Source organism: Cyrtonyx montezumae, unplaced genomic scaffold (assembly GCF_038088225.1).
Source record: "Cyrtonyx montezumae isolate F1298 unplaced genomic scaffold, pur_monq_1.0 scaffold_10, whole genome shotgun sequence".
NCBI classification, from domain to species: Eukaryota; Metazoa; Chordata; class Aves; order Galliformes; family Odontophoridae; genus Cyrtonyx; species Cyrtonyx montezumae.
In genome coordinates this window covers 51,485,186-51,503,715 of record NW_027071826.1, presented here as the reverse complement: position 1 = coordinate 51,503,715, position 18,530 = coordinate 51,485,186, and the positions used below count along the sequence as shown (strand labels likewise).

The 18,530-nt window shown below is 46.1% G+C and overlaps 1 protein-coding gene and 1 non-coding gene across 2 annotated transcripts; both read right to left on the bottom strand.

The window, feature by feature from the left end:
- Nucleotides 1-734: 734 nt before the first annotated feature.
- On the bottom strand, nt 735-3,384 carry LOC136060806 (transcription factor E2F8-like). Its single transcript, XM_065755603.1, has 5 exons — nt 3,367-3,384; nt 3,068-3,283; nt 2,816-2,972; nt 2,135-2,367; nt 735-761 (listed from the first exon to the last, which is right to left on the bottom strand). Exons 1-5 carry the CDS (start codon nt 3,382-3,384, stop codon nt 735-737), a joined length of 651 nt encoding a protein of 216 aa, XP_065611675.1.
- A 10,737-nt stretch (nt 3,385-14,121) lies between these two features.
- On the bottom strand, nt 14,122-14,227 carry LOC136044021 (U6 spliceosomal RNA). Its single transcript, XR_010621773.1, has one exon. It is a non-coding gene; the product is annotated as a U6 spliceosomal RNA (small nuclear RNA).
- Between the last annotated feature and the right edge of the window lie 4,303 nt (nt 14,228-18,530).

Here is an 18,530-nt window from a genome sequence, read left to right as displayed (position 1 = left end):
TGCAGAGCTTCTTCTTTGAATACAGATTAATTTAGATTTGTTTTTGCTATTATTCTTTTAAGGCCTCAAGATTGACAGACAACATACATTTCATTTCCCCCCATCTTGTTGCTTTCTTATTTTCAAATGTAGTTGTTGTAAAGAGGCATATCGACCCATCCACATCTTCTATCGTAGGGTGGCCAGCCTGCATGTCTAATACAAGACTACACATGCAAGAGAAAAACATGACTAGAAAGAGATGGACAGATACAGTTTGCAGCTATGTACTTGTGCTTATTTTAAGTGGACTGGTTGGAGCAGATTGGATCTTCCTTCTGTCGCTTTCTGTACTTTTAAGTAACTTTATCACGGATAGATGCCGAGTGAAGTGTTGCTTTCCTCTTGAAGGAAAAAGATTTTTGGCACATTGCTGTACGGTGGCGGTGGATTCTGAAATATGTGAGCTGCAGGCTGCAGGTGTTGTTTCAAGCTTTGTAGTTAGAAGGCAGAACAAACAGAAGGGTCTGTATGATATATATGTAGTCACATATGCAGTAATTAAAAGCAATTACTTGAGCCTGGCTTATAACTACTGAAGTATCAGCAGTGGTAGAAATGGAAATGGGAGTCTCAGAATAAGAACATATACTGTGTGGCTCTATACTGTGTGGCTCATATGTGCTACTCCAAGAATTGCTGTGCTGCTGAGAACCAAGTGCAGTGAGGTGCGTGTGGAGGACTTGGTGCTGCTTTTACTCGGTATTTCGGTTCACAGCTTTCTGGGAGTGAAAACAGAGGAGTCACAGCCATCAGCAAAACAAAAGAAAGTGACACATATGTACCCTGGGTGTTTGGTGTGACTTCAGGTCCTGTCCATATAAATGCTGGTTTTCTGCCTCTCTCCTCTGTGATGTAAAGCTTCTTGATAAGCTGAAGGCTGCTGAGAACATTTGCTATGTCGTAAACCCTCCTGATTTTGGCTGAAACAAATGCATGTAAAGCAGAGCAATTTTTAATAACAAGCTACAACTGATCTGATTACAAAAGCTGTGGTGTATTTTTAGCCGTTGAAAGGACAAGTCTTCATTTACGAGAACTGTTTTGGTGTGTTATGACTTAACATCACAGACATGACAGCTTTTTTGTTGCATTTGTACTATTTCATGCAAAAGAAAAGAATAAAAAATAAAAGGTGAGCTTGAGAACCAAAGAAAAGTATAATTAAGAAGGAAACGCGAGATGAATTGTTGATCCCTCAAGAGCAAGCACATGTTCTCAACTATTAGAACACCCAAGCCTAGACCTCGAAGCACCTTTACATATGAATGGGGAGGAAATGCACAGGGAACTGAAAGAAGGGTAAAATAATGAAGAAACAATTGGCAGTTACAGCATTGGGTTTCGCTTCCTCATGTGCTTAATCTTTAAGGACTTGGACAGTATTTCTTTAGGCTTCCATCGATCGTTGCTTTGGAGGTTCCAGCACTGCAAGGTGAAGGTGACAGCACTTCACACTGCAGTCTTGTACCAGATTTGCTCATTTAGCTCACACTTGATTTTAGAGAAGGATCAAGAAGCAGATGGGAACAGCAGCCTTTTACTTACTTTTAAACTTGCTTTTATCAGAGACTTCCAACTGATCTACAATTAAGATTTCAGCAGCGACTTCAAGGCTTATTATTTGTGGGGTTGATACAAGAAACAGCATCACAAATTTCTGACTCATCAGTCGCAGAGATTTGTCTTTCTTGCTATTTACAGAGGCTGCAGCAGACAGGAAAAGAGGATTAAAGCATCAAGTGACATGCCAGCCACAAACATTTGTATAACGCTGTAGAAATTTGTCAGCAACAAGGATGAGAGCAAACAACACAACAACTAGGCAGGGCCAGCACTGAGCCCAGAATTGAGTTTCTACACAGCTAGCATTGGGAAATCAGGTGGATGCCACATCTGACTATAAAACTGTGATATATTCCCATGCATCTCTCCTATCACCTACCCTGTGATTTATCTATTTGTTATAGATATTCATCATCATGAGTGCATGTTGTTCTTGGCGTTACAGGGAAACCTTACCAGCACGGAACTCCATTCCTGGGTGCTCCACGGAACACATTTCTGTTTGCTCACTGGTGCTGAAAGATCTTACCACTTCTTCACTTCTTTTCCCATCCAAATCAAACTCATCCTTGTACTCTCTTTTCTTGATCGTCTCAATTAGGAGCATGTATTTGTTCTCTTCTCCAGCTTTCTTCAAGGTGTGCAGGGTTTTGGCAAGGTTATGCCTCCCGTGCCAGATGTATTTGTTTTGGGCAAGGCGGCTCAGCATGTGCAGGCTCTCCAACACATGCACAATGTCATAGATACGTCTGCGTTCACACTCTGCAGAAATGAAAGGCAGAAACGAAACGTTCTTGGAAACTCCTGCTACACAATTGCTTTATAATTGTCTTTTAGGTGCTACAGTTTGCTGTAGCAATTCAAACACCGTTACAGCAGTGTGGTTCGTAACTACGATGGGCTTCATAAAACAGCAGAATATTGGAATTTCACCATTCTGACAGCAGGAAAGCTTCAGCTTTGTGTTAGCGATTTGGACTCTAAGCCATCATTTCCATGTCAAAAAAAAACCCTACAAACCAACAGGTTTACTTGTGCTCTCCACGAATGTTAAGTTTATTTGCTAAGTTCAGCACGCTGGAGAAGCTGGTTTAAAAGAACTGTGGGAGGAGTGAGGAGGTGGAGGGTTTAAGTGTTCCGGCTGCGACAGAGTATGGCACGATGTCAGGGTGCTCGATGGGCTCGTGCAATAGCACATCCACCAACTTACTGAGCTCCTCAGCTACTTCATCGAGGCAAATGCAGTAGTTCTCCTCAGCGCTGGGGTAATCGGGGTACCGAGCCAGGAATCTGCGGCACAGGGATCCCAGGCTCTTCTCCCTGCGCGTCGTCGGAGCCCTTCCTCGCTCGTCTCCCGGTGAGTGCTCCTACGCAGAGCGAGACGAGAGTCCGGTGTAGAGACGTTAAGGAGCTTTCCTGCCGGCGGGAGGGCTGCGAGGGACGGCCTCGCATGGCCCGCTGCCGAGAGGCAAAGCAAACGGCCCACGGGTACCTGAGACCGGCTCCGCTCGCGGCAGCGGATCTCGAGGCTGGCGGCTCTGATCAGCAGCTTCAGGTTAGCGGTGGGCGTCCAGGGCTCGGCGGGAAGGGCCGCCCCGGGCTTGGGGGGCGTGGCGAGCGGCTGACAGCAGCCCGCCTGCTTCGGGGGAGTCCGCAGCGGCGCGTCGGGACGGTTCTCCTGCGGAGAGAAGCGGGGAGACGGGAGGGACGGGGCCGAGCGAGCGTTACGGCGCCGGGGAGGAGGGGCCTCGGCCGCGGTACCTTGTTTCCGGAGCCCATCTCGGCAGCGGGGGACCGCCCCGCCCCGTCGACGGGCGGAACTCATCTGAGATGCTCTGAGGCGGTCTCTGCAGCTCCGCACGGACGTTTGAACCGAGAGCGCGGAGCCTCCGGTTGGGGCGGGCCCGACCGATCAGCTGGCGGCCTCGCGCACCGCTCGGCCAATCAGAGCGGCGGGTTGGTGGGCCAGCGGCGGGTTGGTGGGCCGGCGGCGCGTGCCTCTCCCGCCGTCCGCCCCAACGGCTGCGGCGCACGGGGCGGCCCCGTTCCCGCCTTGCTGCACCTGAGGCGAGCATATCTGCTTTATATGTAATAGGAGCCATAACTGCAAGAAGCCCGCGAACGTGATCATATGCACAGTCCTTGGGTCTCTGCTGACAGTATATACGTTACTAAAAGTCATTTCTTCATATTAGAGGAAAAGAATTGAGGAAAGATTTGGAGCTGAGCCGTCCTTGATGCTATCAAATAAGAAAAAAGGCCCCGAGTGTTCCTGGTTGTGAGCTGCTTCTGGATGCAAGCAGGGAGCGAGTTGGACCGTGACTGTAAGTGCGTGTGTTGATGTAGAAAAGGTTGCGGGGCTGAGGTTGGTCCATGTTACTGCTGCTATTGCAGCTCAGGAGCTGCTGGAGTGATTCCTTGTATGACTGTGCTCCCTCAGATGATCTCCCGTTTTCTCAGGCAATGCATGTGATGCTAACAGAGCTGACAGGCCAAAAAATGAGTTCACTCTGCAGAGTTGAAGTTTACCGAGTCGCTCGCCATTTGTGGTTGTTAATCCATTCGTGCACGTGTCAAACGAATGTGATTTCTGTGGGTGTGAATAAACACAGCGAGCTCTTAGTATTTTCAAAGGGTCCTTTCTGCCATTACTTAGGGCAGCAGGGGATGCGTTTCGTTTCTTCTAAGGTTAAAGGGAAAAACGTTTCTTTCCTTTGCTGAGGAAAGCTACTGCTTGTGTTATTTGTAGTAAACGATGTGTCGGTTGCCATGTTCCTCCCTTAACATATCTCTTTAGGATGGAGAAGTGGTGGTCAAAATAGCAATAACCAGGCAGCGGTAACAAATTCAAAAGGATGCAGCCTCTGTGTCAGAAGCAGAGCTCCAAATGTCGCAGTTGAGGCTCGCCAGTATTGATAAGTGTTTTAGATGTGAGTAATTGAAACTCGCTGCTGCTCTGTGCTTCTAGCAAAGTGTGAAATTGAGGAACCAGAAGGCAGTGCCGAGTGCAGGGATGCGTGACTGCAGTTGGAGTGCTCGCCTTGTGAGTGAGCAAAGCACTTTACTGTCTGCTCATCTCAGAGTAGAGAGTTCAGAAACGCTCTGCGATGTGAGCAGTCTGGGTCCTGAGCATCACTTCTTCATTTTGCTGCTTTTGGTTAAACGAGAACCAGGCCAGGTGTCAGCGGTTTGCGGGACAGTTTGACCCGGTACCGTGACAATTGAGGCAGGGGACCCACGGGCCCACACCCCGGGGAAGGGGAAGGGGGAAAGGGAAAAAGGAGAAGGGAGATGGGCCCAGGAACAGAACAGCGGCAACGATCTGAGGAGGAAAGCTAATTTACTAAATAAGATATCAGAAAGGAAAATAACACAATATAATATAATTGGAATTGAGGCAAATGAATCAAATAAAATGAGCAAGAGAGAGAGTGTCCGATAAACCGAAGGCCTTACGCTAACGCTGAAGGCGGACGGCTGCAACAAACACCCACTGCCGAGCTCGGTCCCGAAGGGAAGAGAGAGTCCCGTGACTGCAGACAGTTTTTATCTTTCCCTCTGAGCGTAAACACGTAAGAACGCAAAGCATCGCAAAGTCCTCTGGGGAATGGAGTTCTTCTCTTCTGAGACAGGCATACCTGGAACTATCGATGGTCCACGGAGCTGGAATATTAACTCCTTAACTCCAAATGCACTGCATGATGTTATGATGTGGAATACCAGTACCAAAATCATAAAACCATAACACCAGGTCACACTAAACGGGGGCTGAAGATGTCCTTCCATGTGGGAATTCATCATCTCTGCGGGTGTAGGGAGCGGGAGGAAGAGGAGAATGAGCTGACTAGTCCTGTGAAAAACAATGAGAAGTGGCATTAAGTGAGATCCTAGTTCTTGCACAGTAGGTTCTTCAATGCTAGATGGAAAACTAAATAATTATTGGAAAAGATAATAGATGGTTTGGTGTTAATAAGGTGTTTGTATAATAGCTGGAAAAATGAAATGAGAACAACTGAGTGGGCACAGCCCTTCTGAATCAGGAAAATGAGCTTCAGCAGCTCATATGCCAACATGTGAGAAGAGGGGGAGAATGAAGAGAGGGCAGAGTGGAGCTGAGCTGCATCTCATCCCCCAGGTACAACAGCCTGAGTATGGCAACTTGGTACAAAATTAGCCCCAGCCACCATTTACAGCTAGCTCATAAATATATATATTTATCAGCTGCCTCAATACTTTCTAAGGACAATAAAATATTGTAAACATTAGAACTTGCAGCCTGAGTCTCCTCATTTTAGGAGGAAGTCTCCAATACAGTGAATCCAAATCCAGACTTGTGCTCCTTCTCTGCTTTGTCAGTCAGTTCAAAATTCAGGCACTCCACTCAAATCCATAGCCTACCTTGAGTCTGGAGCCTTGTCCATTTCCGGTTATGAAGTAATTGAGTCAGGAGGCTTAGCTGATTGCTAACTTACGGATATATTCTGCTTTCTTCCTTTCTCTGGTTACTATTTCATTCTTTAAACAGTGGAACAAACACCAGTGTGAATATTCTCAAAGGAGCTCTGCGATGAAAGAATGTCAGACTGTGGACAGGGAGCACATTGTGCATAGCTTTTCCCATTGCAATACTTTTCTTCAGTAAAACACTTAAGCAAAAGCAGAATATTTTTTCTGCTACCAATAGGAAGACGTGTAAAGCAAAGGCACGCTGTGACTCCGGACAGCTACATCTAATCTGTCAGCCCTCAAATGATGAGGAAGGTTTGAACCAGGATCCCTTCATGTGCTTGCTAACCAATATGCTTCTCTCTCTTTTATCATAGATCTGGGCTTTAAGCTTTCTGGTGTTAAATTCTGGTTCAAAGGAAAAAAGAAAAGAAGACACTTTCAGTCTATTAGAGTGCTGAAGTATCATTTCATTTCACAGTGTCTCTCTTTAAAAGGTTGTCACAGCAGCAGTAAACCAAAGGTCAGTTAAACACAATGACAAAATGGTAATTTTGTTCTTAGCGCTCCTATATGCATATGAAATGAGGCAACAAAAGATTTCCAGGCCACTGAAAATTCTTGCTCTGTTCCATTTTAACTGACAAGTAGCGCTTAGATAATAGTTGGAAAATAGGAGAAAAGATGATAGCTGTATGTCACTGACACTGGAGTTATGGCTGAAGAGGTGCTTTCATTCTCAGCCTTAATTTTCAGGCACTTAGAGCTTTCTGAATGCATTACCCTTCGGGCTCCCATTACACATGCTTGCTTTAATCCCAAAGGAGGTTTGTGGCATCTTTGCTTGGGCTTTTTCTTCATTCCTTTATTGGGTTTTCTTGGCTATTTGTTTGATCCCTAAACATGCGGAAAAGCATCATGGTTATTTCATCACAAGTTTAGATTTGGTGTTCTGTACCTTGATATCAGCGCAGCTGCAGAGCATCTGTCTTTGGTACAGCAGAGGAAATTTCTTTCAGAGATAATGATTCCAAGTTCTTAAAGCCCACTTCCTCTGGCTTTTACTCCTTGAAATAACCAAGACATTCACTTTTAGAAAGGAGTCCTACAGTGTGATATCATGGCGATATAAATCTCTTCTCATACGCCTCAAAGGATTTGAACTGGAGGGATTCCTGCGCTCTTTAAATGCAGGGGCTGCTGCTGCCGGCCCTATGAGCAGGGAGGGGAGGGGAAAGAGAGAGGGCTTAGGGGATCTGAGCAGTGCCATTGCTATCGCCAAGCTGAAATAGCTGCTGATAAAAGCCTGGCATTTTGTGCCCTTGTGTCCACTTGTGAGTAGGTGGACAACAATGCAGCCCCTCAGATGACACCTATGGCGCATTCCTGAGTGCAGCCTAATAGGTCCTAAATAATGATGAAAGCGCTGTGGTCGCTGGTGGATGTGAAATGTAAGAATCCTCCAATGAGGCTTCTGTCATAGTGACGTTGCCAGAATTGCTTACCAAAGTGCTTATAAATGTTTATGGATGTCTTTGTGTGATGCTGCACTGAGCCCTTCGCAACGGTGATGTCAACGGTTTACGGGCAGGTTCGGCCCGGTTCCGTGACGATTGGTGCGGGGGACCCACGGACCCACGCCCCAGGAAAAGGGAAGGGGGAAAGGGAAAAGGGAAAAGGGAGATGGGCCTAGAAACAAAACAGCGGCAACGATCTGAGGAGGAAAGCTAATTTACTAAATAAGATATCGGAAAGCAAAATAACACAATATAATACAATATAATTGGAATTAAAGCTAATAAATCAAATAAAATGAGCAAGAGAGAGTGTCCGATAAACCGAAGGCCTTACGCTAACGCTGAAGGCGGACGGCAGCGAGCACCCACTGCTGAGTCGATCCCAAAGGAAAGAGAGTGTCCCGTGACCGCAGACAGTTTTTATCTTTCCCTCTGAGCGTAAACACGTAAGAACGCAAAGCATCGCAAAGTCCTCTGGGGAATGGAGTTCTTCTTCTCTTCTGAGACAGGTATACCTGGAACTATTGATGATCCACGGAGCTGGAGCATTAACTCTTTAACTCTAAATGCACTACATGATGTTATGATGTGGAATACCAGTACCAAAAATCATAAAACCATGATATTCCACCCCTTATTCCACATCACTACATCATGTTTGATATATACGTATAGAAGAACAATGATTAACATGCATTAAATACACACAACATATATATGTATATACATGGAATTAACGATCGCACTCGCCCAACATCAAATTCCCTTGTGGTACACACTGAACATCCCCATTCTTCTGCATCACCCACCAAGTGGACCCAGGTCCCTGAGCAAAAACAGTTCCACGGAGAGGTTTACCCTTTCCAGAAGCTGGAAGGACCCAAACTGCTTTTCCCAACATGTTCTTTACATGTACTACAGGGACCTTATCTCCCTCTACAGTAGGTAGAGATCTGGATTGGGCAGGACCATCACGATTGATGGACCCTCGAGTGTTGACCAACCAGGTGGCTTCTGCCAAATGCTTCTCCCAGTGTTTAAATGTTCCGCCACCCATTGCTTTCAATGTGGTTTTTAACAACCCATTGTACCTTTCAATTTTACCAGAAGCTGGTGCGTGATAGGGGATATGATAAATCCATTCAATACCATGATCTTTGGCCCAAGTATTTACAAGAGAATTTTTGAAATGAGTTCCATTATCGGACTCAATTCTTTCTGGAGTGCCATGTCGCCATAAGACTTGTTTCTCGAGCCCTAAGATGGTGTTTCGGGCGGTAGCATGGGGTACTGCGTATGTTTCAAGCCACCCAGTGGTTGCTTCCACCATGGTGAGCACATAACGCTTACCACTGCGAGATCGTGGCAAGGTGATATAATCAACCTGCCACGCCTCCCCATATTTATACTTTTGCCATCGCCCTTCCCCCCAAAGAGGTTTCATTCTCTTGGCTTGTTTAATTGTGGCGCATGTATCACAGTCATGGATTACTTGTGCAATAGCATCCATAGTTAAGTCCACCCCTCGGTCTCTAGCCCATTTATATGTTGCATCTCTTCCTTGATGGCCAGAGGTCTCATGGGCCCATCGAGCTAAAAATAATTCACTCTTGTGTTGCCAGTCCAAGTCTGCTTGAGCCACCTTGACTTTGGCAGCTCGATCTACCTGGTGGTTATTTTGTTGTTCCTCAGTTGCCTGGCTCTTAGGAACATGAGCATCTACATGGCGCACCTTTACAGCCATATTCTTTGTTCGGGCAGCAATGTCTCTCCACAGTTCAGCAGCCCAAATAGGTTTACCCCTCCGTTGCCAACCATTTTGTTCCCATTGCTGTAACCACCCCCATAAAGCATTTGCCACCATCCATGAGTCAGTGTAAAGATAAAGCACTGGCCACCTCTCTCGTTCAGCAATATCTAAGGCCAGCTGGACAGCCTTTACCTCTGCAAATTGACTTGATTCTCCTTTTCCTTCAGTGGCCTCAGCAACTCTTCGTGTGGGGCTCCACACAGCAGCCTTCCATCTGCGGTGCTTACCCACAATGCGACAGGATCCATCTGTGAACAGGGCGTATCTCTTTTCATTGTCTGGTAGTTCATTATATGGTGGGGCCTCTTTGGCACGTGATACCTCCTCTGCTGGTGTTGTTCCAAACTTTTTACCTTCAGGCCAGTCCATGATCACCTCCAGGATTCCTGGATGACTGAGGTTCCCCATCCGAGCTCGCTGTGTAATCAGCGCAATCCACTTACTCCAAGTGGCATCAGTAGCATGATGGGTAGAGGGAACCTTTCCTTTGAACATCCAGTTCAGCACTGGCAATCGAGGTGCCAGAAGGAGCTGCGCTTCAGTACCGATTACTTCGGAAGCAGCTCGAACCCCCTCGTACGCGGCTAAGATCTCCTTCTCAGTTGGAGTGTAGCGCTCCTCAGACCCCCTGTACGCCCGACTCCAGAATCCAAGGGGTTGGCCTCGGGTCTCTCCAGGAGCTCTTTGCCACAAACTCCAAGTGGGACCTTCCTTTCCAGCAGCAGTGTAGAGGATGTTCTTTACATCCTGTCCCGTCCGCACTGGCCCCAGGGCCACGGCACGGGCTATCTCCTGCTTAATTTGCTCAAAAGCCTGCTGCTGCTCAGGGCCCCACACAAAATCATTCTTCTTCCGTGTCACCCGATAGAGAGGGCTCACAATGAGACTGTAGTTTGGAACATGCATTCTCCAAAAGCCCACTACACCCAAAAAAGCTTGGGTTTCTGTCTTACTTGTGGGCGGAGACATGGCAGTGATTTTGTTAATCACATCTGTAGGGATGTGACGACGTCCATCTTGCCACTTTATACCTAGGAACTGAATTTCCTGTGCAGGCCCTTTCACTTTGCTTCGCTTGATAGCAAAGCCAGTTTGCAGAAGGATCTGGATTATTCTCTCTCCTTTCTCAAAAACTTCTCCTGCTGTATTGCCCCACACAATGATATCATCAATGTATTGTAAGTGCTCAGGAGCACCGCCCTGTTCCAATGCAGTTTGGACCAATCCATGACAAATGGTTGGGCTGTGCTTCCACCCCTGGGGCAAACGGTTCCAGGTGTACTGAACGCCCCTCCAGGTGAAGGCAAACTGTGGCCTGCATTCTGTGGCCAAAGGAATTGAGAAGAAGGCATTAGCAATGTCAATGGTGGCATACCACTTGGCTGCTTTTGACTCCAGTTCGTACTGGAGTTGTAGGATGTCTGGCACAGCAGCACTCAGTGGGGGTGTGACTTCATTCAGGCCACGGTAATCTACCGTCAGCCTCCATTCTCCACTGGCTTTACGCACCGGCCATATGGGGCTGTTAAAAGGTGAGTGAGTTTTGCTGATCACTCCCTGGCTCTCTAGCTGACGGATCAGGTTATGAATGGGGAGCAAGGAATCCCTGTTGGTTCGGTACTGCCGTCTGTGCACCGTTTTTGTAGCAATCGGTACCTGTTGCTCCTCCACTTGGAGCAACCCCACAACAGACGGATCTTCTGATAGGCCAGGCAAAGCAGACAGCTGCTTAACGTTGTCTGCGTCCACAGCAGCTATTCCAAAGGCCCATCGATACCCTTTGGGATCCTTAAAATATCCCCTTTTAAGGTAATCAATACCAAGTATACATGGAGCCCCTGGGCCAGTCACAATAGGATGTTTTTGCCAGTCTTTACCAGTGAGGCTTATTTCAGCCTCCAACATGGTTAACTCTTGGGAACCCCCAGTCACCCCAGAAATATAGATTAAGTCTGTCCCTTGGTGACTCGAGGGCATTAGAGTGCACTGTGCACCAGTGTCCACCACTGCCTTATATTTTTGTGGTTTTGATGTGCCAGGCCATCGAATCCACACAGTCCAATACACTCTATTATTCCTTTCCCCCACCTGGCTGGGGGACAGGGGCTATTGTGGCTGGTAGGTACCTCGCTCAGTTCTGAAGAAGTACCGTTCAGACAGGAGGGTGTCTCGCTCAAACTGGAGGGTGTCTCTTTTAGGTTGGAGGGCTCCTCTCTCGGTCTGGAGGGCTTCTTGTTGAGACTGGAGGGTGTCTTTCTCAGTCTGGAGGGCGTCTCTCTCGGATTGGAGGGCGTCTCTCTCAGATTGGAGGGCGTCTTGTTGAGACTGGAGAGTGTCTCTCTCAGATTGGAGGGTGTCTCTCTCAGTCTGGAGGGTGTTTTTCTCGGTCTGGAGGGCGTCTCGATTGGACTGGAAAGTCTGATTGTCAGTTAAAAGACTCTCTTTCTGGATTAGGAGACTGTCCCTTTCGGCTCGGAGACTCTCTCGCTCTATTTCAGAAACTCTATGCCTCTCTGGGATAGTATTGAATAAGGCCCGGTAAGCATAAGCCAGACCCCAAATAATTTGGGCCTCCTCAGATCTGTTTGAGCCGCAACATCCCTGTCTCAAATATCTGCTTAAGTTCTCAGGATCTTGCAGGTGTTCAGGAGAAAAGTTCCATGACACCGGTGATGCCCATTTCTCTAAAGTCTCTCCTAAGTCCCTCCAAACTCCCTGCCAGTCAGTATTCTCTGGCTCTGGGGAGGGTTTTCTCAAAATATTATAAATACAAATACTGAGTAAAAGTACATTCAGGGAGACTGATACCACAGTCATAACAAGCATTGGATGGGCATTCAGAAAACGCATAATGAATTCAAAGGAGAGGCCAGGATACAAAAGCCAGGTAGGTATGTCCATCAGTGTTTTTAGTTTATCATATAGAGACCAAGCTCCATGGATCAGACTGGCAAACTTAATTAAGTCCCAGTACGTTCTGAGCATTACAAGGGAAAAACCGATGAAATGCAGTCCCTTTAAGACCAGTTTAAAAAGAGAAAGCATTTTTTTTTCTTTTCTAAAACTAGCTGGCAGTACCCAAAAAGTTTACAAATATCCCAGGACAACTGGCAGTACGCCCAGACTTCAAGGTCGTGTTTTGCCGTACAGCACCTGCAGTACAGATAAGCCTGCTAACGAGAGACAGAGATTCACTCTAAAAGTATGTCTCTGCTCGGCTAAGGCAGCTGTTCGTGCCCCACGTTGGGCACCAAAAATGTCAACGGTTTACGGGCAGGTTCGGCCCGGTTCCGTGACGATTGGTGCGGGGGACCCACGGACCCACGCCCCAGGAAAAGGGAAGGGGGAAAGGGAAAAGGGAAAAGGGAGATGGGCCTAGAAACAAAACAGCGGCAACGATCTGAGGAGGAAAGCTTATTTACTAAATAAGATATCGGAAAGCAAAATAACACAATATAATACAATATAATTGGAATTAAAGCTAATAAATCAAATAAAATGAGCAAGAGAGAGTGTCCGATAAACCGAAGGCCTTACGCTAACGCTGAAGGCGGACGGCAGCGAGCACCCACTGCTGAGTCGATCCCAAAGGAAAGAGAGTGTCCCGTGACCGCAGACAGTTTTTATCTTTCCCTCTGAGCGTAAACACGTAAGAACGCAAAGCATCGCAAAGTCCTCTGGGGAATGGAGTTCTTCTTCTCTTCTGAGACAGGTATACCTGGAACTATTGATGATCCACGGAGCTGGAGCATTAACTCTTTAACTCTAAATGCACTACATGATGTTATGATGTGGAATACCAGTACCAAAAATCATAAAACCATGATAGGTGAGCTCCAAGGATGCCTCCTTGCTTCCCTGGGGTTGTGTGTAATCCCTGCTGCGTTGCGGTTATCGAGGCAAAGCGGGGAAGCATCTTTGGGTGGGGTCATCCGGAGGTGGGACTCCTCCTGCTGAGCTCAGGCACACTAGTTCATACACGCTATGTGACAGCACCTCGTGTTCAGAGAGAAAGCACCAGTTCTTTCTGCCCCTTGCTGATTAAATATAGTTTTCCCCTTCTTCAGAATACATGTAGCCTTCACTGAGCAAGGAAAACCCCAACAGAAAGCCAGCAGAAAGTCAGCATACAATGTAGGACACAACACCAGTAATTTAATTTCATTAAACATGAAGTCAGAGTGAGAGTTGGATGTAATTTTTATCTGAACAAACGCGTTTTACATTGCAGCGTAAATAATTCTCAAGTTTTATATAAGCTAACATTTTTTTGTTTGCTTGTTTTAAAGACTTTTTCAATTAACTTACCAGAAGAGGATCACTGGTCATAGGAACAAAGGAAATTCTATCTCTGGCCTTTTAGAAAGACATAAACTATGTGCACGCTCACAGTACTTCCTTTGTGCAACACATGGACTGAGCAATGGACTGTACCTGTCCTTACAAAGACACTTTCACCTTGCTTTGCATAGCAGAAAAGCGAAGCAGAAGACACAAGATGCAGAGCTCTGCTGCAATGCTTCAGGTAAGCCTGTTGTAAAGACATCCAGCCCTAACTTTCTCAGCAAAGCTGGTTTGAGTTCTAAAGCATTCAGGCTGTCCCAATGTTGTGGTCTTGCCAGTTCCAGGATACAGCCCAGCTCACCGTGCATGCAGTGTGCTATCAGTAACTGTCATGGTTTTATGATTTTTGGTACTGGTATTCCACATCATAACATCATGTAGTGCATTTAGAGTTAAAAAAAAAATATGGAACGCTTCACGAATTTGCGTGTCATCCTTGCGCAGGGGCCATGCTAATCTTCTCTGTATCGTTCCAATTTTAGTATATGTGCTGCCGAGTTAATGCTGTGATGTAATGGTTAGGAGCCGGTGCTTGCACGGCCACGACCCGGGTTCGATTCCCGGTCAGGTATACCCAGAACAGAGCTAGAGCATTAACTCTTTAACTCTAAATGCACTACATGATGTTACGATGTGGAATACCAGTACCAAAAATCATAAAACCATGACAGTAACGATGCCTGTTGACACAGTCAGCAAGTCTGTGCCCAGACATCAGTTCCCTGCCGCTTACAGTTTTCCTTGTGGAACGTGTGAGGTTCCTTGGGAGACTGTGTCAATAGTACCTGAGTTTGTGGATGGAGCAGATGCTGGTTTTGGTCCTCCTGGGTTGTGGAAGAAGTTTTCTGTTGTCGTCTCAGGCTCCAGGGGTTCTTCTGGCACAGTGGGCTGAAGGGAAAGAGAAAGGGAACTTTCAGTGAAGGAAAAAAAGTCAGTTGTAGGTTTTTGCAGAGTGGTATCAAACGCATTCCTTCCTCAAATGTAGAAATCTAACAGCTGCCTGTGGAGAAGAGCGTCCTTCTTTTTGAAGCTATGCATCCATATTCATCTGTATCGACTCTGATAGAAATAAACTCATTTATCTAACCTCCTCCTATCTCCTTGTTTAATGCCAACAAACCGTAGGCAGTGCAGTACTATATAAATAGAAGCTGAGAGTCAATTAGGAGAAGAGGCAACAAGTAGACTGTTAAGAGCATGTCATTTTGGATATCATTCAGCATCCTCTCAAAGACTCTTCACACCTGGTCCTCCTCCAGCCCCTCCAGGTGGCTCCACTTTCTCAACAAGTAAAGTACATTTTCTTCCCTTCTAACCTCTCAATTCTATCGTGCTGTCGCCAGTCTTCCCTGCCTGCCCTTATGGGAGGCAGTGCTGGGTTATGAATAAGAACAGGAAAAGTGCTCATTTTAAACTGCTACCTTCTTCAGGAATTACTGCACCATTAATTCCCACTCAACCAACGGTGAAGCAGTTGCAATCCACTGTTTCTTACCTTTCCTTGTAAGGTCACATTTTGTGAGCTATGATTAATGCTTTCTGGCTTCAATGGGGTTGGAATATGCTGCAGAACGGGATTTGGGGGAACTTGCACACCAGCAGCTATCAGTCTTCCGTGCAGCAGTGCAAAGTCCAGAAGTGAAGAACTTGGATTTGGGACGGAGCTGATGTTGCCAGAATTGAGACAGGAGTTGCTCAGTACGGGTGCAGTAGCTGTAGAAGTTGGTGTCAGTGTGATGTTCAAGGACGTTATTTGAAAAGCTGGAATGTTAACTGCTGTCTGTTCAGATGCTGTCATTGGAATGAAACCTGAAACAGAAAGAAACAACGATGGAAGGACTGAAAATTGAAACTAGAGACCTTGCATTGCGATTTTATGACTCTGGTCGGATGAACTGACCCACAGTCCTTCAATCCAGGTGTATGCGTATGTATTTCATTTAGTACTCGCCTGCAGTGGGTGAGCTGTAGGTACCAGGGTGCTGCAGTGAACACATCCCAGTATTCTCTCTATTAAGAAGACATGCCTTATTGCTGTGGTGAGTGCAGTGAGTAATAGGAATAAGGTAGCCAGATGGAAGAAAGGCCTGAAAAAGAAGACAATGTACCTTTACCCCATAGGTGTAAGAAGAAAATAAGCTTTTCTTCACAGTTGCATTCCCCTTGCCACTTTCTTATTCTCCATCCCTCACATCCCCAGGTCTCAGCATTCCATGCCCATACTGGCTGCTGTCTGAAATTGCATGTGGTCTAATCAAAGCCGTGCTCTAAAGTGAGGTTGTCCTCATCCACACAAGTCACCTTGCCTCATCCCCTGACAGTGTGCTCAGAGAGGAACTGCAAACCTACGTGCAGTTAACACAGTGCAGTTCAACTAGGCAAAAGAAATCCTCATGAGGAATTTTTTTAAGAGGAAACATTTGGGTTTAGTGTTGTGTCACCTCATTCCTACGTTGTGTCTTTTTTCTGTGGCAAATTCCAGAAGACAATCCTTTGGTGTTTGTGTGTTCTGCTTTTGTCAACAGAACTGCTTGTGATTTGCAATTTGGCTGTAGCAGTCAGTCTGAACTGTGGAGCAGCGAGTTTTACCACAGTTCCACTGTGAATCGAAGCGTGGTGAAATAAATGTTTATAAATAACAGTGTGGGACAGAATGAGAATTCAGTATAGCTTCCATCTACTTAGATATCTTCATCCATGGTTGGACTAGATGATCTTGTAGGTCCTTTCCAACCTGATGAACCTATGAACCTATCCCAGTCAAAGCCTGAAAATCATTTTGTTTCCTCTTACAGGGGAGTCCTATGCTAAGCTGTTTGTTTTATTTTAAAGCACGCTTTATAATAATCCAACTAAGGCAAATCTGTATTCGTGTAGTTATTCCTGTTTGGTTTCTTTTGCAGATTGTTCCGTGTGTGCTTTTGCACTTAACAGCAAGAAATGCTGTGGTGTCAGGCAAAGCTCACCTCACGAGCAGGAATGGCAAACGCCATTCCTGTTTTGGTTCTGTCCTCGTTTTCTGGAGCGTGTTCTCTTTTGTGTTGGTCAGAAGAGTTTGCCACGCTTTGATCTAGTGTTTGGGGTCTGGTCTGTTTCTCTTCCTGGAAGCTGTCCATTTCACAATTGGTTTGAGAGCTGTTGGAAGGTGGTCTCTTGTGCTCGGTGGGTTCTCCCTTTAAAATAAACTACGTATGGAAAAAGAAAGCAGATGCTGTAATGCTGTAAAAGGCCTGACATTAACTACTCAAGTACTGTGATAGCCCTGTGTTACTGATTAGAAAAGCAGATTCCTGCATAAACATGAGTAACAGGAGCTACTTTAGAACCATTGCATAAACAGATTGAAAGAGTCTTGAAATAATGTGTCAGGAATTGTTTCTTTTTGACAGTGTACTCTTTGACACACCTTCTCAGGAACAAAGATGTGATGGGGAAATGAGAGAATACAGCCTGATTCTAGGCTGGCTTTGTGAAGATTTACATTGTGTTGTATCCTGTATATTCTGCCTGATGCTTTGCAAATACCATGGTTATATTTTCTACATAAAAAAACCCAAACCAAGCACTGCAACAAAACTCAGCTGCCCGAGAGGCTTCTCTACAGTTAATGTAAAAATATGAGAGCACATTAGGCTCCTGTATGGGAACTGCTGAATCATGGCCTGAACCACTGATGGATCACCTGAGGTGAGCACTGAGTCAGCCATAGGAGCACAGGCGAAGGCAATGCTCCTGTGTGAGCAGAAGGGGTGGAGTCTGGCTCCACCTTTCCCAGACTCCATTTAAGGGTTGACCACCACTGGGGAAGGATCTCTTGTTGAAGATCTCTCCTTTGGAGTTTCTTATGGTGAGCCTTGGATGCTGGAGAGCATTTTTTCCCCTTTATTTCGATTTTTTTCTATCAGAATAATCTAATTATGCCATCTATAAAATATCTTGGCTATAATACAATTTGGTATTATTCATTGTGTTAGCCTGGTTCCTCGCAGCTCCTAAATCACTTTGGAAATGAATAGATGGCCCCATTACTATGCTCTGAGCCAGAGTTACAGCAATTAACTTGCCATAGCACTGTCAAGGCTTTCCTCATTGCTTCTGTGCTTTTTAATCAAGTTATTCTCTTGCAGTGCTTGCGATCTCTTAAGGCAACTCTTCGAGGAAGATTCACATCTTTCTTTAGCTGCCGTGGCCTTTCCTGGATCAGCTGCAGCTGTGCAGTTGTCCCCTTCCCTGGTGGTCATTTCATGTAATGCTTTTGGGTTGGTACTTTTAATTCCTGTCACGTTAGCACACGGTTGAGGCATGAAACTCGGGCCATACGTTGTCACAGCGTGGGCTTGGAAAGGAGGCAGATATACTGCATTGGAGGCTCCAGAGTGAGGCTGAGGTAGTATGACTGGCAATGCTGAGCAGTGGCTGGGAGGGAAGGCACTTAATGGCTGAGTGATAAGTGACTTGGGAGGGGGTGCAGCATTGTGAGTGTTGGCCCTGGGAGCTGCCTCAGGCTGGGGCACGCTGTGCTCCAAAGCAGATCCCGACAGATTCTTTTTCACTTTTGGTGTCCTTAAAACAAAAAAGCAGGACAGAACACACATTTTAATGTTTTCCTGCAGAAATGCCTCGAGTGTTTTTATTTTTGTTATACAGAGAGCGTGAATTTGTGTGTCTTGATAAACTGAACAGAAAACTCTAAGTGGAAAAAATAGCGTACAGTCAGGGGTGACAAGGTTTTTGCAGATCACTGCCCAACTCCAAATAAGTATAGATTAAACTTAACAGCCAGTGACCAAAAGCTTCCAAACACAACA